General features: G+C 55.6%; 1 protein-coding gene and 1 long non-coding RNA gene across 21 annotated transcripts; both read right to left on the minus strand.

Moving 5' to 3' along the window:
- Positions 1 to 8,774: 8,774 nt before the first annotated feature.
- LOC123286679 (uncharacterized) lies at positions 8,775 to 12,190 on the minus strand. Its single transcript, XR_011503901.1, has 4 exons — positions 10,934 to 12,190; positions 10,775 to 10,829; positions 10,455 to 10,591; positions 8,775 to 9,273 (listed from the first exon to the last, which is right to left on the minus strand). It is a non-coding gene; the product is annotated as an uncharacterized lncRNA (long non-coding RNA).
- A 593-nt stretch (positions 12,191 to 12,783) lies between these two features.
- On the minus strand, positions 12,784 to 20,211 carry SH2D6 (SH2 domain containing 6). 20 transcript variants are annotated; one of them, XM_070511852.1, is made up of 17 exons: positions 20,071 to 20,109; positions 19,935 to 19,960; positions 19,501 to 19,535; positions 18,997 to 19,067; positions 18,774 to 18,906; positions 18,125 to 18,177; positions 17,403 to 17,463; positions 16,485 to 16,507; positions 15,959 to 16,019; positions 15,499 to 15,577; positions 15,307 to 15,337; positions 15,174 to 15,198; positions 14,914 to 14,991; positions 14,680 to 14,738; positions 14,335 to 14,529; positions 14,007 to 14,165; positions 12,784 to 13,397 (listed from the first exon to the last, which is right to left on the minus strand). In XM_070511852.1, the coding sequence occupies exons 1-17, from the start codon at positions 20,071 to 20,073 to the stop codon at positions 13,281 to 13,283; spliced, it is 1,209 nt and encodes a 402-aa protein (XP_070367953.1). In that variant the 5' UTR covers positions 20,074 to 20,109; the 3' UTR covers positions 12,784 to 13,280. The 20 variants fall into 20 exon arrangements, with proteins under 20 accessions (XP_070367953.1, XP_070367951.1, XP_070367960.1 ...); XM_070511850.1 differs by lacking the exon at positions 19,501 to 19,535 and having other exon boundaries at positions 12,784 to 12,972; positions 13,268 to 13,397; positions 19,935 to 20,211; XM_070511859.1 differs by lacking the exon at positions 14,914 to 14,991 and having other exon boundaries at positions 14,680 to 14,735; positions 20,071 to 20,100.
- Between the last annotated feature and the right edge of the window lie 597 nt (positions 20,212 to 20,808).

Here is a 20,808-nt window from a genome sequence, read left to right on the forward strand (position 1 = left end):
CTGGCATCAGGCCACTATGCATACAACCTTGGAGGGGGAGCGACTAACATTTACTGCACACCTACCGAGGCCTTTTGTGTATTTTATCACACTCACCCTGGCAGCAATGCATGAGGTAGATGACGACATCTGACATTTGTTTGACGCCTTTGGTTTTTGTTTTATTTTCAGTAACACTAGTTCATTTGATCCTGTGGCAACTCAGTGAGGTGGCCAGAGCCCTATTTGGTGGATGAGAAAACTGGGGCCAAGAGGAATTAAACTGATACCCAAAGGCACCCAGGTCCTCATTACTCAAAGTGTAGTCTGTCAGTATCACCTGGGAGCTCATTAGAAACACAGGATCCCAGGCCCACCCCCAGGCCACCAAACCAGAATCTGCATTTTAACAAGAACCCCAGGTGATTTGCCAGCACATTAAAGCTGGGTAGTTGTTGGAGTCTATACTGGAAACCAGCCTTACACAGCTAAGTTAGCGACATTTAGCAATGTTTGACACAAATACCCCAAAGTGACCTGCAACTCTCAGAGTCAGCCATCAGTGGGGAGTGAAGCTGACAGAGTCAAGGATGGACGGGGAGAGAAGAGTGGAAAAGGGAATTCAAGTCATGGGGCATTTGTGGAGGTTCTGCTGTGTGCCCGCTGCTGGGGCTCCAAGCATCCATAGCAAGGAGACCCCAGAGCAGAGAGTGAGGCTGGGGAGCAAGACACCGGAACCCATCAGGGAAGACTGCACCCAGGACATGGGGGCAAGCTAAGTGGTGTGGCTGGACAGTTAGTGCTGGTCCACCGGAAGAGGAGGGCCTCCCTGAGTGGAGGCAGAAGGAAGGCAGGACGAGGCAAGTAGGCCTGGGGTGTGGCGGGCCCTTCAGACCAGACAAGTGAGTGCGGGTTCCGTCTAGGAGGCAGTGTCTTCGGAGGGCCTTGGCTGGAGGATATCTTATGCTCATTTCTCCCCCTTTGCTTCCCTCAGCAGTCTCTCCTTTCTCAGGGAAACCTCTGTATTTACAATCTCCCTTAGGCCATTGCCACTTGTAGACCTGCTTCCACCACTTCTCAACATCCAGAATGAGTCCATCAGGCTCCTTTCCCTCCTTGTGAGTCTCAATAAAACCACCACTTTTCACGCAGTCGCTCAGCCACTCACCTTGGGAGTGGTCTCTGAGTCCTCCCTTTCTTATGACCTCCACATTCAGTTTGATTGCTTCTGCCTCTGAATTGTCTCTGATAAGAGCCCTTTATCTCTAAATGGTCTCCCTGCCTCCAGCTCACACCCAGGAATCTCTGGAGGCTTCCCTTGAGTCCAAATTCCACAGCCTGGCATATTGTTCTTAGCTCTCCACACCTTCCTCCCCCCGACTGTACTTCTCACCTTGCCCAGCCCTCCTTTTGAGAGAGACATCCCCATCCCCCACCTCCATCCCTCAGATGCTTCTTGCCCATTCCTGCTAGTCTGTCCTCTGCCTCGAGAGACCTCCTGTCTTGGTGTCTTCCCTCCAAAGCCTGCCTGTCTTTCTATACCCATTATATGCCTTCGCTTCTCTTATGTTGAGATTAGAACCAAGGATTTGTGACTAGTGCCCGGATTATAATGATGTTCCTTCTTATGCACAGGTGTCATAGAAAAGACTGGAATAAAGTAACAACATGGTAACCATGGTGGTCTTTGGATTTTGGGCAATTGATATTTTTTCTTTATACCTTTTAAAAATACTTTCCAGGCTGAGCACATTATTATGCTATAATTATATATATATATATAATTATATATATTATGCTATAATTATACAGAGTACATAAACTTTATTATGTTTCTAAGGAATGAATTGAAGCTAGGGAGAGGCTAACGGGCAGGATACTGTTCAGGAAGGTGGCGGTTGGGCGAATCCAGGTGGTTGACTTTGGGAGGATCCAGAGCTGGAAAGAGCAGTGGTCAGGGTTAGTCCAGACCTGGGCTTGAAACTCAGCTTTGCCCTTCACTCTGTGACCTTGGGCAAGTTAGCTAACCCTCTGAGTTTCTACGTTTGCTAGTTGTGTGGCCTTGGGGAACAACTGGGCCTCTCTAAGCCTGATTGATTCAACAACTTCAGTAACTATAGAACAACGTTCCAGGCACTGTTCTAGATGCTGGAGTCTAACAGTACACAATTCAAATGCTCCACCTTCATGGAGTTATATACTCCAGAGGGGAGAGGCAGATAATAAACAACCAAGAAATATGTAATATTTTATTTTTATATGTGTACACAGATGATATGCCAAGTCGTGATAAGTACAACAACAAAAAAAAACGCAAAGAGGGATCTAGCGTGTGGGAGTATTGAATGTGGGAGGGTTTACCTTAAATAGGGTGGTCTGGAGGTCTCACTGAAGAAGTGACATCTGGGCAGGGACCACAAGAAAATGAGAAAGCCAGCATTGTGAGTGCCCGGGGAGAAAATTCCAAGTGAGAGGACAGCAGGGCAAAGGCCTCGAGGCAAGAGTGGGCTGTGGTGCCTGAGGACCAGCAAGAAGGCCAGTGCAGCAGGAGCAAAGTAGGCAGAGTGGCAGGAGATGAGACCAGGGAGGTGGCAGTGGGCCAGATGACATGAAGCCTGGGAGGTCATGGTCAAGACTTCAGTGGCTAGGAACAGTGGCAGCAGGGGAAGTGGTGGATATATTTTGAAGGTAGAGCCAATGAAGGATTTACTGATATATTTACTGTAGAGTGTGAGTAAAGGAAACACATCAAAGGAAACCTTAAACTGGTTTTGGTCTGAGCACTGAAAGAACGAAGGTGCCATGTAGTCTTTTACTGAGCTAGGGAACGCTGTGGAATGAGCAGGTTTGGGGGGAAGAAAAGGTTTGATTTTAGATAGTATGTGGGCCATGTCTATCAGACGTCCAGGTCAAGGCATTGAGTAAGAATTAAGCATTCAAGGTGGGTGATTCTATTAGCACTTTTCTCTGGAGGGATGGTCTCATTATGGCTATGTTAAAGAAAGGCCACCATTTTTAATGGGCAGTGCTTGAACAGACAAGTTCCATCCAATTTAATGCAGCAGTCATCCTTCACCCCAATTAAGTTCACCCTGACTTCACACCGTTACCTGTGGTGGAAATCCAGGGGGAACAAGGCAATGGAGGGTGGTGGGGAGCAGGACTTGGCAGCAGGCCATGGTTGGAACTCCAGGAAGGCAGATGGGGCCTTGATCCCACAATAGAGCTTTGGTCCTTGGGGAGCCTGGAGAGAGTCAGGTGAGATCCCGGGCCCAGACAGGTGTCCTCGACCGTAAGCATGGTGACACCTTGAGCAGAATGAGGAAGCAGGAAGTGGAGCCAGCTGTTGGAGCAGACGAGTTCTCTTGTGAGTACACTGATCTTTAGGTGGAGCATCCAGATTCCTTCTCTGTGGCCCCTGAGCTGCCTCACCTTAGGTTCGCCACCCCCTCACCCTTCTCCTTGCTCAGGAATCCCCTCTCTGATTCCAGCCTGTTCCACCTGTTCTCCCCGCAGCAGCATGGCTTTCCAGTCCTCTCAAGTCAGCAGCCCCTCCGGTTCACAGGCCTCCCTGCCAGCCCTGCCCTCCCCAGGGCCCCTCACCCCACCGACAGCTTCACACCCACTCTAGAACTGAACCTGAAATCGCCAAACAGCCACCGCAGACACTTTCTGTTCTCTGAAATAAATAAAGTCTCCTCCTTGTTCCTGCTGCATCACTAAACAGGCACAGCTCGTGCCTTCTGAAGCCACTGTCCCTTCTTATTACCCTGCTGTCTGAGAACCTAATCATCCTGGGTACTCTGTGAGCTTTAGAGAGAGACCTGCTTTACTGAAGGGAGCCTTTACATCAAAGACAGAACAGGAGGATGGACCAGGGCTCACAGAGGTGGGGGTGGGGAGGAATTAGGAGGAGCAGGGGATCGCAGAGGAAGTCACCCCCTTCAGCCAGGGAACTGTGCGCTTTGTATTTCACAGAGGGGCAGTCTCTTTTGTCACCCAGTTGTAATTTGCAACACTCTGTACAGTTCACAGGCAAGGAACAGAATGTTTCGCCCAAGGATGATTCCGCCCCTGTGGAGCCAACCCACGGCCATGGCCTTCTGAGCAGGGGCATTAACTGAGCCAACTGTGCAGGAAAAGAACTAATGAGGTGCAGGGCCTGGAGGTCGGTGAGCTGGGTGGTGAGGGATGTGCGTGTGTCCCGGTAGCAAACTTCAGGGCCTTGGGGTGGGTGCCTCTTGAAGAACAACACACCCTCTGCTTTTCTTACTTGATTCAGGCGACGTCGTTGACCACCGCCAAGAGGCTGCATGGGGCCCAGCTCAGAGTCCAGCTCAGAGGGGTGACAAAGAAGAGAGTCCTTGACACTGCCCTTGAGATGTCCATAGTCTAATTGTGACAATAATATATTTAAGAACTCGAGGCCATTTAGAAGATGAAGAGAAGATATTAGGGAGGTGGGGTGAGGGTATAGAAAAACCGAGGTGCCCCAGCCTGCTGTGTGACCTTGAGTCTCCTTAACATCTTGGCTCCTCAGCTTCCCTGTCTAAGAAATGAGGTCAATGCCATCTGTCCTTTTTCATTTAGGCCTTGCGTGGTGAATGAAGTGACAGGTGGAGGGTCCTGCAGAGGAGAGAGAACTGGAACGTGGGCCTGCCGTGGGAGGTTTCTCTCTGCCCACTTCCTGTCCCTTCTTAAGGAATGCTCAGAGCAGGGGACTTTATCCCTCCTCATCCCAAGCTGAAAAGTTAAGCAAGATGTGACCTTGCTATGTGAGATTTGATAATCAAAAATCCAATGGTTAGTCTAGCCTATCTCTGTAAAGAAACACAAGAAACTGGTAACACTGCTTTTCCCTGGGGAGGAGGGCAGGGCAATTGAGCGAAAGGCGTGGGAGGGGTGTTTGTTTTCTCTGCATTAAACTCTTTTATACATTTTTAATTTAATCTCATGTGATTGTAATATCTAATAAAAGATAAATAAACACAGGAGGGATGCTAGTGGTTCCAGAGATTGGTTCAGGGTTGGGGCAGAGCCAGGAGCTGGCTTTGCATTGGGTTTTCTCCTCCAGATTCCTCTTCTCTGACCGTGAGGGTCGGTGAAGGAGAGGAGAGGAGAGAAGAGCACCGTGCAGGCTGGGCCTCGTGTGGCCCCCGGAGCTGCGTGTCTCATCTCTGAGTCCTTCCAATGAGAAGGGCACAGCTGCTCCCTCTTAGCCTCCAGCTCCATCACAGATCTCCCCGCCAGGCCTGAGAGCCCGAGTCAGGGAGGGGCGGGTGTGGTTGGCACAGGCTGTACCCTCCAGAACAGGGCACTGTGTGCTCACCTGCCTGCGAGCCTGGGCAGCCTCAGCTCACCAACCTCAGAAGTTGCGTCAGCAACAAGAACTGCTGAGAGAGTGGGCGAAGGTCATGAAGATGTGCAGACAGCCACCCAGAGAGGGTCAAGCACGGCCGAGGGGGAAGGGTAGACCCAAGGTAGATGGGGCAGGTGAGGAAGACAGCTTCATTCAATGCTGGTATGAACAGGGACGCCAGTAATGGCCACTGCCACTGGTCCCGGGCCAGAATTGGAGAGGCCAGTCCTGAAGCCTGCCTCAGCCCCCAGGCAGCAGCCACAACCCAGCGGGAACTAGCCTGAGGTTGGCGTGACCAATGAGCCTTTGTCTGAGTGAGCAGCTGAAGGGCAGGAGCTGCAACTCCAGTGCTCTGAGTACCCTCCCTCCCGGATCTCAGTGCCCCCAGAACCTCTCCAGGCCTTCCCAGACAGGCCTGGCCCCCAGCATGCCTCTACCCCAAATCCACAAGTCCTCTTCTCCCAGCCTCCTCCACCTGCTCCTCCTTCCCCAGGAGAAAAGTTCCTCTGTCTAAATGGGTCTCCAGTGACAAGCAAGCCTGCCTCTCGAAGCCTGCTTCCCACTCAGGCGCTTGCCCGCGGGAAGACCCTGTGGGCAGGACTTCCGGTTCTGCCACTTAAACTCTCTGGGCCTTAGCTTCTTCATTGAGGGCCTCCCTACGTCACAGCACTGTGACTAGGATCCCTTGAAGCACTAATTAATCATGAAAGCATTTTGAGGCACACACGTTATCCGCGTTGTGCTATTACATGTTATGTGATTATTACCGAGCTCTTAGTAAATAGCTGCCGAATGAATCCTCATCCTGAGCTGATGATGCCTCGAGGGTCCTTGAGAGGGTGGTAGGGCCCTGGCATTCCTACCTGGGGTGTGGGCATCAAGACTAAGAGGTGAAGGCAGGTGGAAGAAAGTCCATCCTTCTAATGGGATAAGAGACTTCCCAGGGCTGTCTGACCTCTCCCCGAAGGAGAAGTGGGCTGGCATGGATAGAGCCTGAGGGCCAAGGGGTACCCAGGTGCTCCATTTCCACTGGACAGGGCCACTGGAGGCAGGGCTCCGAGTCCTAGTACTGTTCAAAGGCTGCCTGTGCAGCGGAGTGGGGTTGACTCCAAAATGCTCAGTGCTGCCCTAGCACCAAGCAAGGCTTGCTCCCAGAGCCTTACGCGGCCCTGCTCTGCTTCCAGAAGAATAGAGCCAGAGACCTAGGAGGGCTGAAGCAGACAGGAATGAATGGGTATGTTTTCTAGGATGCAAGAAGCTCCACGTGCCAGAGACAGACTGAGCTCAGCCGTCCCTGGCCTTGCATCAGCTACAGAGCTGGCTGCCAGTCCCTGGGAATTAGGCTCCCAGGAGCCTCCTGGCCTTGCCTCTTGCTCTCAGGGACAGGGTGACAGGGAGGAGCAGGCAAGCATAGGGCTCCGCAGGCCCTCCATTTCCAGACCATCCAGGTGCCCCAGCTCCCAGCTCCCCAGGCAGTGAACAGCCTGGTGATCAAGGGCAGGCACAGCCGAGGGCACTGGGGCATCACCCAGCCTGCCCAAGGTCTCCTTGCCGGAAGCCTTCCTGAAGTTGGTGGCATCTACCAGGTAGATTTGGGGACTTTGGGCTGGGTTTCTCTCTGGCCCCTGACATCATTGCTTTAAAAATGACCTTCCATGGGGCTGGCCCCGTGGCCGAGTGGTTAAGTTCGCACGTTCCGCTGCAGGCGGCCCAGTGTTTCGTTGGTTCGAATCCTGGGCGCAGACATGGCACTGCTCATCAAACCACGCTGAGGCAGCGTCCCACACGCCACAACTAGAAGGACCCACAACGAAGAATATGCAACTATGTACCGGGGGTCTTTGGGGAGAAAAAGGAAAAAAATAAAATCTTAAAAAATAATAATAATAAATAAATAAATAAAAACGACCTTCCACCAACAGCTGCAGCTACAGGCGCGGGCAGCAAGTGTATTAGGGAGACTTCTGATGTGGCCTTTCACCTCATGCTTGATTTATTAACGATTTGTCTCAGCGTTGAAGGTGACAGGAGGTTCACAGAGGGCCTCCTGACCCTGCCGTTCTCCACAGGGCCCAGCCCCCGTGTTTAGGATTAAGAGAATCCGTGAGAGCCGCCTGCACCTCCCCGGTCCCTGGATCCGCTTGGAGCGCAGAAGTGTGTGCGTGGGGGAGAGGAGTCTGGTCTACGTGTTCGTACAATGACAGCTCCCCTTCCTCTCCCCTCTTCCTGGAGCTTCTCAACAAGGGCATGTGGAGTTGACGGGTGCTCAGCAGGGCACCCCCCCAACCCTCCTCCCTCTCTGGCTCTCTTGCCAGCTTCCTGCTCCAATCCCATCAGGTCGGCTGTCTCTGATGTCCTGAGAGCTGAGCTGAGGGCAAAGGAAAGGCGACCGGAGAAGGGGCCAGAGCAGAGCAAGCAGGCTGGGCAGAAGGGCTACAAGGTTCATGAGGGGGCTGGGGCAGCCCTCACTTAGTGCTCTGGCCTCTCCTGGACTCAGTTTCCAAGTCTCTCTCCCTTAATCCCTTTCCACCTCCAGGCTAGACCCTTTCCAGGGTGCTAGTGAAAAAGATGTATACCCCAGGGGCTGGCCCTGTGGCCGAGTGGTTAACTTCGAACGCTCTGCTTGGGGGGCCCAGGGTTTTGCCGGTTTGAATCCTGGGGGCGGACATGGCACCACTCGTCAAGCCATGCTGAAGCGGCATCCCACATGCCACAATTGAAAGGACCCACTACGAAAAATACACAACTACGTACTGGGGGGCTTCGGGGAGAAAAAGAAAAATAAAATCTTAAAAAAAAAAATGTATACCCCATCCCCCAGTCACAGACCCCTCTGCCTCCCTGAGCCTTCATGTCCTTATCTATGACATGAAAAGACAGGACCAGATGGCCTGGGCCTCCCCAGCCCAGGTGTTGTAGGAGTCCAGGATATCCTTCTTCAGCCAGAACTTCCATCTCTTTCCAGGCTCTCCCCCGACCCAGCCCCCCCTGGATATTTGTTCTCTGGGTTTTGCTCCTGGTCTATGACTTTCTGTCCTTCTAACTTTCAGGCCCGCATGGAGGCTGAGCTTGATCCACTCATTATCTGGGGACAAACATTCAGCTATTCGAAACCCACGCCTGCCTTTTCTAAACTGTATCTCCTGGGTTATCGTTTAATCCAGAGTCCACTGTGGAGGGGGCGCCTCTCCCCAGGGAGCACATAGGCGAGCTCAGCGGAGAGGGCAAACGTTATGTGGCTGAGCAGGGAGGGTCGGGTGCGTATATGCCGGGGAGGTAGAGTGTGTGAGAGACACAATCCCGGGCGGGGATACTGGCCCCAGAGCCCCAAGGATCTTGGAATACTGGAGTTGAAAAGCCCTTGTAAGTTATCTAGGCCAACCCCCTGCCCCTCTCACCCCATTTTATAGGTGAGGCCCAGCAAAATCAAGTGACCTGAAAGAAAGTATAGTTTAATACCAAAAAAGGAGGAAGAACTTGATTTCCCTTTAAAGGATGGTCCTTTAAATGAAATAATTTTGCTTCAGGAAAAGCTCAGTCCACAGTTTGTGCTTTTCTCCTTTTTTGTCACCGACTGGTGACGTCATCATCATGGTCCATCGGTATTCTGAGGACCAGATTTGGAAATCACTGTCCCGAAGTCCTTCTGCTCCCAACGCCCTCTCTCTCCTCAACCAGATTTGCAAGGTAAAGAAAGGGTACATCTGGGAGAATTTAGATCAAAAGCACTTTGAAGATGACCTCAGTATCCCCATAAATGGTCACTGCAGCAACAAGGGCCACAGGATCACAGTCACTCAGAGTGGGACACAGGCAGGAACTCCTCCAGGGGCCGGGGCTGGACTTACTCCACGCTGAGCAGACTGCGGTAGGCAGGTAGCGGCTGGCTCCTCTCACATCCTTCGTATTTGAGGAGGATTCTTGGAGTACTGATTCTGGGAAGACAGTGAGTGTGCTGGGCCCTATCCTGGTGGAGAAGGGCAGTTTTTTATGTCTCCTGACTTAGGGTCCTTAAAGACTGGGAGTGAATGAGGGCATGGGGACTTCAGTAGCTGTGGAAGGAGGAGTGGGAGGTGAGTTTGGCGTCTGGCACATAGCATGCACTCGATAAAGAACTTGTGAATGATGTGTGGAAGGTGTGGTATAGTTTATGGTGAATAGACAGCCAGCCAAACAAGCCTGAATTCTGGTTCTACCACTAACTGCTCTGTACTTCAAATTCCTCATGTCCCCAAATTCCAAGGACACAAGTGCCTGTACCAAGCAGGAGTCTTCTTTACAAATATCAGAAGTCATATTGCCACTAGCTTACACCAAAAAGGAAATTTCTAGCTCACGCAGCTGAGAAAGGCAGTATGGGGAAAGCCAGGACGGTTTTTCTCCTTGTCTTTGCCTGACCTCTGTACGCAGGCTCTGTCGCCGTGGTGGGGCACGTGGCCATTTGCAAAGATTTGAAAAGGCTTGAAAAGAGGGCTTCTCTCTCTCCACATCAACATATCCATCTCAGAGAAGGCTCTGAGTGGGCCTGTTGTGGTCCCAGCCAGACCTAGTTCACACACCTGGTCCCATGGTGGGGAAAGTGGGCTGTGTTACCAGGAGGAGGGGGATGGGAAACCCAGGTGGGCAGAGAAAATAACGACGGTCCCTACAATGCCTGAAGGTCACGTGGCAGAGGGGTGCTGGGGAAGCCCAGATCAGAGGGGGCCCCTGAGAATGGAGCCTGCAGGGAGGGCCAGCACCAGGCTCGGCCTCTCCACAGTCAGGACTGTCATTAGGAACCAATCATTCGGCTCTACTATATGCCAGGCCCTGTGTTAGGCTAAGTATATGTCACGTACATATACAATTTCTCATTCTCACAACTCTAAGAAGCAGGTATCATTAGCTCCATTTTAAAAGTAAGGAGACCACGGTTAGGGCCACACAGGTAGTGAGTGACGGAGCCAGATTCAAACCTGGGTCCTTGGGACTCCAGAGCCCATGTTTTTGTGGCGTCAGCCTAACTCTTTAGAAACCAAAGCAGAAAGCTTGCTGGACGGTTGCATCGAGCACACTCAGAGCCCCGGCGGGTGGGGTCTTGTCTGGGGGTAGCCACGACATTCACGCCCTTCCCCACCTCACACTTCACCCTATAGGTCCTTCCGGGCCATTGGAGACAGGCAAACCACTCTTGGCAATCCATGGGCTTCTTCACCAAATGGCATTTCTCCAGCACTTGATCCCCCAGTTGGTGATTAGCTAGGGCTAATCTTCCTAAAAAAAAGAAGAAGAAAAAAAAGAACGTTCCTATCATCACAGAAAGTTCTATTGGACAGCACTGGGTTGGACTGTTCTCTTACAAAGGAAGCCCTGATCAAGGACTGTTATCAGCTTTAGAGGAATCCAGGGCGAACTCAACCTATTCAATGACTCTTTCAACAAATACTTGGCACCTACCGTATTCCAGGTCCTGGATACACAATAGTGGGCAGTAGCAGCAGTTGGTCCTGTCCTGAGGGTGGAAAGGCAATCGCTAGGTGGTGTCCTAAGTGACTGAGGAGGCTGGGCTGGGGGAGAGAGCAGGTTTCCTGGAAAAGGGGACATCTGAACACAGACCTGCATGCTGAGGAGGCACCAACGAGGCTGAGTCACTCTCCAACCACGCTCTTGTTGGCACTCAGGGCCTCTTATTACAGGCTGTCGCCAGTGCCTGGACTGCTCCTCTTCTCTTTTTCCCCAGGCAGGGAAGGAACGGAGGCTAGATCCTTAAAGTCAGTCCCCCAGCTGGGACCAAGCCCAGAGTCCCCACTGGGCCACTACCTCAAGAGCTCTGTGCTGTGGCCTCTATTATGCATGCACAGGCCACATGGTTTTAGGGCCAGGTAAATTCAGAACTCTGTAAATACAGGCCCTAGGGCCTTGTGGCCATAGGGTGGAGGCTTCCTCAGGAGAAGTCAAACCTGCAAATCTGGTGCGGAGGCAGGAGTCTCATTGTACCCTGAGGCCCACTCCAAGGTGGGCCCCCACCCTCTCCAGCCCCTTTGTTCCCCCTGGGCTGGGGAAAGTGACTAGGAGACAAGCCACTCCCATCCAGGGCCGGGAGAGAGCCAGGGCCGGATAACCAGGCTGTCTTGGGATTTCCTATCTCCCTGCTTCTGCTAGAGCCCCAGTGCTAATCCCCTCTCCATATACGCAGCGGTGCCCACCCTCGCTCCGCCCTGTGCCAGCTGCCCCATCCTGCTCCTCTTCCTGGTGCTCTGGCCGGAACTACATCCCTGCTGTGACTGGAAAGTGGCAGCTCAGTGACCCGAAATCCTGTGCATGTTTATGTGGGAGAGGAGCTAGAATGCGGCCCGACAACCCTGTGCTGTCCTCACCGCTCTACATGGGACGCCTCCCTTAAGCCTCCTAACCCTAGGATAATTGCGTGGGGACGATTATCTTCACCTCTATTACAGAAACAGAGGTTCAGAGAGGGTCATTTGCCAGAGCCAGCCGTGAGGAGGGAACCTGCAACACTCCACGGCCCAGCCCGGACCCGACATCGCCCACCCCGCCTCGCACTTGCATTTCAGCGTCCTCAGGCCTGCCCTCCCTCCCCAGCTCCCTGGGAGGCCGCGCTTCCCGCCCCGGGCCTCAGCAGGATCCGGCGCCTCCCTGCCCGCCCTGGGCACCGAGGGTCCGTAGGGACAAGAGCGCGGGGCCCCGGTTGGGGTTGGGGCCGGGCCCTCCGTGCCAGCCTGAGCGCCCGGTGGCCGCTGAGCCGCCCTTTGTTTCTCGGCGTTCCCGGCTTGTGCAGAGTCACGGTCACATGGCGCTTCCACCAGCAGGAGCTCCAGGCGCCGCGCCAGGGCCCGGGGACGCCCCCGCCCCTCGGCCTGGCCCCGCCCCCCCGCAGGCCGCAGGCCGCCGGTCGATCTAGGACCCGCCCGCCTCGGCTGGGCCTCCTGGGCCACGCCCTGTCAGGCAGCGCTGCTCCGGTGGCCTCTCGTCCTCTCCTGTTGAGGCTTCCACAGCTTCTGATCCTCGCACTGGCGCGGCCAATACCTAGTTGTTTCCCGGGGTCTGCCTGTCTCGTGTACGCTAGACGACACCAAGTGAGCAAACTCAGGCTCTGCCTCACTGGTGGAGCACTGGACGGTAAACGGGGGGTGACAAATCCTTCGTTCCATTGTCATCATTTAATGGGATGGCAGAGACAGCCTGAGCCTCTCCGACCCCCCCCCCCCACCCTCCCAAACAAAACAAAACAAAACAAAACAAAAACCGGCCCCCCCGGGGCTGACCTCCACCATCTAAGGGCAAAAAACCCAGTCACTGGGCAGAAATGGGGCTGGCCCTTCCTGGCCTGGCCTGGCCTGGCCACCACGGCTCCATCACTCCCAGGCCCAGTCTGTGACCTGAGACACTTGAGCGCCTTGGAGCCTCATGGAGGCCATTTCTGCTTTGCTCAGCAGATTCAAGAATTCAGTCAACAAATATTTATTGAAAGCGAACTTTGTGCAGGGCGACCAAGTCCTTCCCAGATGCTAGCTGTGTGTTATGCTACCAAGAGGATGTGAGAGGATTCTCTTTGTGTCCAAGCAGTGCCTGTGCTGTTCCCCTGAGGCTCAGCTTCCCGGAAGAGGACTTCATCCAGAGCAGCTTGGGAGGCCCTAGTAAATGGGCAGACACAGCCATTCCTGGGGGCTGGGAATGGGGGCCCTGCCTGACCCCTGCTCCCCAGCCTTGGAGATGCAGCAGCGAGTGGCACTGCCAGGCTCGGGGTGAACATGGGGTGGGATCTCCGAGGCCCTTTCTGTTTCTGGGCAACCTTTCCCGATGCCTCTCATCAGGGCCTGCAGGGACTGGGGCAAGGGACAGGGAGGGCCTGGAGGGGTGGAGACCTGGGAGACAGCCCAAGGTAAACGGGGCAAGGAGCAAACTATGGGGCCAGAGGTGGGTGTGTACTTCCGCTGTGGTGTCAGGGCTTGGTGGGGAAGAGTAGGCAGGTGAGCTGCCGGCTGCCGCTGTGTCTGTCCACGAGGGGCAGGGGCTGCTGCATGTAGTGCTGGATAATGGCGGCCACAGAGGAGAAGAGCTGGACAGGGAGGCAGGGCGTCAGTGAGTCCCTTGAGCCTCGTGCCCGGAGAAGCTTCCTGAGGGAACTGTGGGCTCAACGAGGGGGCTCGTTGACATTTTCCTAAATATTTCCCTTCCTGTTTGCCCCACGAAGCTCCACTGCCATTCTGCTGCCCAGTTCCAGGCCTCAGGTAGCTTTCCTGTGACTGCACCCGTGGGCATGTTATTGGCCAGACTCATATTTCCAAGGCTGGATGGAAAGAACTGTGGGGACGTGTCTGCCGCAGTCCTCCAACATGGGGAACCAAGTGCTGGGTCACTGTCTCTAGTTGGCAGCCCAGCAAATGCTGGGTACAAAGTTGAGTCCTTGGCACAGACAGGAGTCTGGACTACCTGGGCCCTGCCCTCCTCCTAGCTGGGTTCACTATAGGTACGAATGCCCCAACCTGGGCCCTGTGCAGACTGAGCTGTGCAGGAGGAGGTGCCTCCCCCAGAGGAAGGCGGACCTCTGGGAAAGAATTCAGGTCACTGGCCACTGTCATTTCCACCCACTCCAGAAAAATATAAATGTGGGTTTTCCCCAGGCACATGCTCCTGACTGGGGCCAGGTATCTCCTCCAGCACGCACCTCCTCGTGGTTCTTGCCCTCCCGGCCCAGGGCATAGTGGCGCCCACCATCCAGCTGCCGGATGGGAATGTTGAAGACCCGACCGTGGAGAAGCACTGCCAGGGTGAAGGGCTGGGAGCCATGAGGCCCTGAGCTGGGGCGCACGGTGTAGGCCCCGTCCTGTGGAGGAGACCCCATCCGTCAGCTTCATCTTCCAGCTGTCCACCTGCAGCCCTGACCCATGATGCCAGACCCCCTCCTTGCCCTCCTGCCCCCGCCTGCTCTGCCAGCCACAGCCCAGGAGCAGAAGGGGTTTCTGAGAAGGCCCAGGGGGTCTGTGGTTGCCCACCTTTTGGAATCGGAGCAGGGCACTCTCAACAGCATGACGGTCACAGTTCCCCGAGTACCAAGGCTGACCCAGCAGGCTGCCGTCCTGGAATACCCCACAGCTGCTCGGAGATGTGCCAGGGCATGGCGGGGGGCTGGGAGCACACAACCCCGGTTGCAGTGATCTGTGTTCATGTCCGCCTTCCCCAGACTGAGTCTGTGCAAGCAGAGCGAAGATGTGTCCATGCCTGTGCCCAGCACGGGGTGGCACACACACGTTCACCACGTGTCCCTTGCAGGGGTGGACACCAGCCTAAGAGGGTTCCCAGAAGGCCTCGTCCCCCAGTCCTCTCCCAGCCCTCCTCACCTCAGCAGCTGAGGTGCTCCAGGTGGGGGCTACAGAGGAAAGAGAGGCTCTCCTTCCTGCTGGAAGAAGCGGATTACAGAGCTGGGGCCAGGAGGGGATTAAGCAAAGGAGGCTTGGGGCCCAGCTGCAGGGGTGGGGGAGGTTGCACGGGGGTGTGCCTAGGCCTGAAGCCCAAAGCAGGGCACCCAGTGCTTCACCCCTCCTCTCCAGGTCTTGGGCTCCAAGAGGACCCACCAGCTAGGCCACACGTGACCTCCGAATGAGGGATGATCTCCAGGTACAGGCTGGGAGTTTCCTGCTTTGCTGCAGAGCCTGGAAAATGCCCACCGGGGTCCCCTCAGGCCTGCTGGAGTCAGAGCTGCAGGGACCCCTCAGCAAAGTGGGGCAAGAGAGGCTAGGAGGGGGACTTGCAGGGCTGCGGCGGTGGCTGGGGGGTGGGGTGGGGGGGCACTGGCAAGACTGCCGTGGTTCATGCTGAAGTTGCCTGTACTCACCTTTAGAGGCGGCATTCGCTGCTCCCTGGGACAAAGGAGGTCTGGTCAGGAGAAACTTGGCCCTACAGGCCTGCCCCCCTGAACCCCACCCTCCCCTCCCAGCTCCCTTCTCCCTTGACCACCAGTCTCTTACATTCCGAGCTTCCTGGGGGGCTGGAGTGGGCCTATGGGGAGCAAATTGGGGAACAGAGCTCAGGGTCTTTACCTCCTTCAAGAGAAAGAACCCAGGGAACCCGGTGATGCTGAGCCAGGGCTGGGGAAGCCTGAGTTAGCCATTTCTCTCTCACACACACACAAACACGTACACAACTGGTGGGGTACTCACCTGGGCACCACTGATGTCCTAGGTAGAGGGACTGGGGGCGTCAGGACTTGGGAGCTCAGAGTCTGAGTCAAGGCTGAGACTAAAACAGAGAGGGCAGGCTGGGCTGGGCTGGGAACCAGGCAAGGAAATCCATGCCGGCCAGGGAGGGGCTGAGGACAGCTGTAGGGCCCGCGCTTCTCTGCAGCCTAGGCTGTCTGGGAGTCCTTCAGACCAGGGGCAGTGCTTTCTGGCCACACAGCTGGGAAGACCCACACAGCCCTTGTCCCTTGTAGGCTCAGTGGGGGTCAACCTGGACCAAAGGCGGAAGCATGGGTGTCCATGCGGGGTCTGAAGGCACATGTGTGTTGGTGGGGGTGGCGAGAGAAGACAAAGGAGGAAGATGGAGCCAGGAGAATATGTGGCGTTGGGGCAGCTGTGGGCCTCAGGGCAGCATGGATCCGGGGCAGAGGGAGGCGTTCACCTGCATCGGGCTCACACTCCAGGTAGACGTCCTCATCAGGTTTCTTTGGAGGGCCTGGCACCTAAGGTAAGGAGGGGTGTAAGGGAGCAAGGGTTTGACCAGTGAGTGGGAGGGAGAGCGGAGCCATCACCTAGGGGGCTATTGGCACCTCACTCCCCCCTCACAAGGTGGACCTCTTTCTGGGAGCCCCTTTCTGGAATGATTAAAATTGCCCCTTTGCCTGGAAGGGAGCACCCCATCAGTACCTTCCCCTTCAGAGGTGCCCATAGGCCCCAGCTCTCAGAGAATGTGGGCATCCAAGAGGAGATCCCGGCAGGGCCCTCCCCTGTAGCCCTGGGCAGCACCCTCAGGACAGCTGTCTCACCCCCTGCCAGGAGCCTGTGGCACACGAGGAGGGACTCTGCTCTGTGCCTTTTTCCCTGGTTTCAGAAATATTTTCTGGCCCCCCTTGGCGGCCCCACCCCAACCCTGCCAGCCTCCTAGCCAGAACCCTAGAGTCTGAGGTGGGAATTGAGGGGCCACTCACCACTCTGGCCGGTGCGCCCAGCTCTGGAAGGCAAAGGAGAGAAGCACCAGCCATGAGTGCAGGGAGAAAGGAATTCAGTGAAACTTAGGCGGGAAGAGTGGAGTATCCTCGGGACTTACCTGAGGAGACCCTCAGAGCCACCTTTGAAGCCCCAGGAGGAAGCCACCTCACCCCCGATCGCCTTTCTTCACAACCCCCGTGATGTTGCCTGGCTTGACCTCCCAACTGATTTGCCAGGCTTGGCTCCAAATGACCTTGGGCTGTTCCCAAAATCAAAACTGCCCTCAAGGTCACGAAGTTTTACCAGCCACTGAGCACAGTAAAAATGAATGTGCCTCAGGTCAGCTGTTTGACCTTGGGCAAGAGGAGGCTGCCCCTCCTGGGGCCACTTTCAGACAGAAAACGTGCTGGCTGAGGTCCCTCCCTGTCCCAACATCCCAGGGTTCCAAGGTCGCAGGCCCCCTGGCACTTACCATAGGGGAAAGTCTCTGGACAGTGGTGGCAATAAGGACATGGATGGAATCAGAGACTGGTGGCCAAAGGGCCCCATGGATGAGGGATGACACTCAAATGTGTCTCAGTAGGGAGGGTCTTCCAGGCAGAGTAGGCTGCCTTTCAGACCTCTTCATCCTGGGGTGTCCCTCCCCTGACCCAGAGAGCCCAGCAGGAGCAGGACGGGCCCTGGGGTTGGGGACTCTGCTTCTCTGTTACCTCAGGCAAAGCATTTCATGTCTCTAGGCCTCAGTCCCTGCCTTGGGGGGACCGGCAGGCGAAAGTGAGGAAGAGCTGGGCGAGTGCAGTGACCAGGCAGAGAGCCCAATGTAAGGCAGCTTGGTCTACCCCGTGGGGGCCAGGACTCCCTTTCTCAGGGTGGGGAGTGGGGGGCCCTGGGAAAGAGATAAGACATCCCAGTGTTACCTCTCCTCCCCACGGGCCAGCCCTGCTTCACGGCCTCCTGCAGGCTCAGTGCTGCCTTCAGCTGTGGGCACAATCGGCAGTGAGGGAGACCGGCGTGGGGCCGGGGTGTGGAGGGGGAGTGGAGGCATTGGATGGCAAGGATGGTGGAGTGGGACGTGATGGGGTATGTACATGTGGGCAGCTTAAAAAACACTACAATGCAGAGTTAATGTACAAAGGAGGCGACTCGTCTCTTTGCCTCCATTCTGTGGCTCTCTCCTTGTGGTGAATCTCTCCTGTGTTTCTTTTTATTCCAATAAAATATATGATGAAAGTGGTACATTTCAAAGCCCATAAACCGGGTCATGGCGTCAATGAGAGCTGGCAGCGATTGGCAACTGAATGAGGGTTTTCTTCACTGTCTAGGCAGGGAGGGGTCCTCAGGCCCCAGGGTCCAGGGAGGGGCAGCCGAGCCTGTCCCCTCCCCGACCCCCCAGCTCAGGCGAGAATGGCAAGTCCTGGGGTGATGCTGATGGGGAGAGGGTGAAAGGACCAGGCCAGGCAGGTGGGAGGAGCGACTGTTAACAGGGCTCCAGCTTCTGAGCATCTAATTTTTCAGGGGCCTCTTGAATGCAGATGTGGGGGAATCTTGCAAATGAGATGCCTCTCAGATTTACTCATTGGGGAATGGGAGCCTGGCATGGGCGGGTGGGGGAGGGGGGACTTATGGGGAGGCTGTTCACCATCTCGGGCTCAGGCTGCGGTAGTGGTGACTTGGATGGGCTCAGGGGGTGATCTGGAAAAGACCCCAAGCATTGTGGGTCCGTGGGTTCCTCCCACCTAGGTTTCCATTTTCCTCCTGCCCCCCCACCTAGCCTCTGCTTCCTCTCCCTCCTTCCCTCCCTCCCTCTCCTCCCCACTCACAGGCTTCCCGACTGCCCTGTCTCCATGGCAACTGGAGGCGGCCAGCTTCCCTGCCCCCACCTGGCCAAGTTGGGAGCCGTGGGGGTGGGATGCCAGCGGCAGCCAGGGCTCTCCCAGCACCCCCACCCTTGCTTGGAGCTGTGCTGGGATCTCAGAGGGAGAATGCCAGGCCCCAGGGACCGTGTTGGGCCTCCTGCTTTCACTGCTGTTGCCGTGGTTACACTGCCCCTCCAGGCTCCTCTCCCCTTCCCACTCTTCTTCCTTTCTCCCCTCCTCCCTCCCTCCTTTCCTCCATCCCTCTCTCTCTGCCCAGCCAAGAGGCCTCAGCGACTGCCAGCTGAGGCCTCCCCTCACAGCCCCAGTGCAGACCAAGGGAGAAGAGGCAAGGCCTGCGCCCTCTTCCCTTGTGGGTACCCTCCTGTCCTGCCCGACCAGCCAACCTCCCAGCCTCAACTTCCCAGCCCTCACCCAAGTACAAAGAGTCCTCTTCCACGCCAGGAAGGTGGGCAGGGGCCAGACTGAGGGGCAGAGCCTCACAGGGGGGCAACTCATATTTATCCTCCTCCTCTTCCTCCTCTTCTTGGGCTTTCCAGAAGGGATGCTGAGCATACGGAGGATGGAAGAGATACAGGACCAGTGGTAGCCACTGCTTCCCCCCTCCCCCGACCCCAGGCTCAGCAGTTGGACTTACGTTGCATCTCCAGGTCCCTGGGCCAGGCAGAGGACATGAGTGGGGGGCATCCTTTCTCCAAGCTGGGGAGTCTGGACAGAAGACTGATGAGACTGGCCTCATTTCCTCCCATCCCACCCCTTCTCTAACACAATGACTTACTCTTTCTCCCCAGTGTAATAAACCATCTGCACTTTTACTGTGGGCCTCAAAGCTTCATTCGACTCAAAGGAACTATTCATGACAGGCCTTTCCAACCCTGCAGCAGGGCCAGTGAGGTAGGCATTTTGGAAACAAGGGGGCCTCCCAACTAGCTGCCTGTTCTACCTCTGCCAGTCACCCACCCCATGCACTCCCCACGCCAGGCACCCCCAATTCTGACCAACACAGGTAGAACAGCTAGGCCCCAGTGACTTAGCAGTGCTGGACTGTGACGGGCAGGAAGTGTCCAGAGCCACTCAGGGGAGACTCAAGTTGCGAGAGACCCCATTCTGCTGGGCCCCTCTTGCCCACTGTGTCACTTACCTACACCTCTAGGGGGTGGAAGGGGTGGCCCCAACCTGCAATTAGACTCTAGTTAACTCTGCCCAAGGGGTCCTTGAGTTTGTGTCAGCCAGACACTGTACAACTCCAGGACATTCGCATCCATGACAATGTGAGTGGTGCCCCCTGGAGTTGTGTGACAGCAGCCTGGGACCAGGGCAGCAGGTGGAAGAGTCTGGGGTCAGAGCTGGGGCTCGTGGGTGCACAGCTGGATGAGTGGGTATCCCAGGAAGGCAGTAGTGGGGGAGCCCTAGTGCACACAGCAGGGTGGAGGTACATGAATTGTCTCACTGGGTGGGTGGGGAGGGCCCAGGGACAGCCAGCACAGCTCCAAGGATGGCTGTGCCCAGGAAAGGGGCAGTGAGGTAGAGACTAGAGAGGAGGGCAGAAGGAAAGAGAGGAGCCTGCGTACTCACCGGGGCTTGCTCCCACTGAGCTTGTCCTGGAAAGAGTCAGGGAGGAGAGTAAAGGGGTGTCAGTGCAGCTGAGAGGCCTCTCCTTGCCCAGAGTCCTGGGTCTGTGCACCTGGGGTGCCCCAGAACTAAGTCTCACCATGGCTGAGGTGAAGGAACTATGGCTCCCTGGAGCAAAGGCTCTGCCACAAATGGCCTGGGGACAGGGGCCCTATTGTTCCCATCATTTGCATCTCGCACCAGGAAGGTGGGCCTGCTGTGGCCTCCAGCCCCAGTCAGACTTCACCCATGCCACTCCCAGGGCCCAGCCCCAACTCCCCCCAGCTTCCCCCACATTGCCTCCCACAGCTGCAGTCTCCAGCCCCTCTGCCCCACAGGAGGAAGAGCTCTCCCTCCACATCCAGGCCTGCAAAGCTGGACCAAGGCTCAAGGCTTCCTTCAGCTCTCCTATCAATGTCCCCTCCTCCCAGAGGCTCAAACTCGCCTCTGAATCAGCCAGACCAAGCCCTTTCCCGATTCACCAAAGACATGACATTATTGGGCAGATCCAATTAAAAACAGGAGGCTGTCCTTGCAGACACTTTTCTTGAACCCTTTATGCCTGCTGTCTGCTGGTGAGTGGAGATCAATAACCAAGGAGATGGAAGTTAGACAAAAGCTCAGAAACATGCATTCGTATTTCGTTTCTTTTTTTTTTTTTTCTGCTTTTTTACTCCCCAGATCCCCCCAGTACATAGCTGTACATTCCAGTTGTGGGTCCTTCTAGTTGTGGCATGTGGGACACCGCCTCACTGTGGCCTGATGAGCGGTGCCATGTCCACGCCCAGGATCCGAACCGGCAAAACCCTGAGCCGCCAAAGCAGAGTGCACGAACTTA

Source organism: Equus asinus, chromosome 6 (assembly GCF_041296235.1).
Source record: "Equus asinus isolate D_3611 breed Donkey chromosome 6, EquAss-T2T_v2, whole genome shotgun sequence".
NCBI lineage: Eukaryota > Metazoa > Chordata > Mammalia > Perissodactyla > Equidae > Equus > Equus asinus.

What these genes read in the sequence shown, in the direction of transcription:
- SH2D6 (XM_070511850.1), bottom strand. Translation starts at nt 20,073, where the DNA reads ATGGTGAGACTTAGTTCTGGGGCACCCCAGGTGCACAGACCCAGGACT. An exon ending in AGCGAATGCCGCCTCTAAAG is followed by an intron (nt 14,992 to 15,173) that starts GTGAGTACAGGC and finishes GGCATTTTCCAG; the next exon opens with GCTCTGCAGCAAAGCAGGAA. An exon ending in CCCTGCTCCGATTCCAAAAG is followed by an intron (nt 14,166 to 14,334) that starts GTGGGCAACCAC and finishes TCTCCTCCACAG; the next exon opens with GACGGGGCCTACACCGTGCG.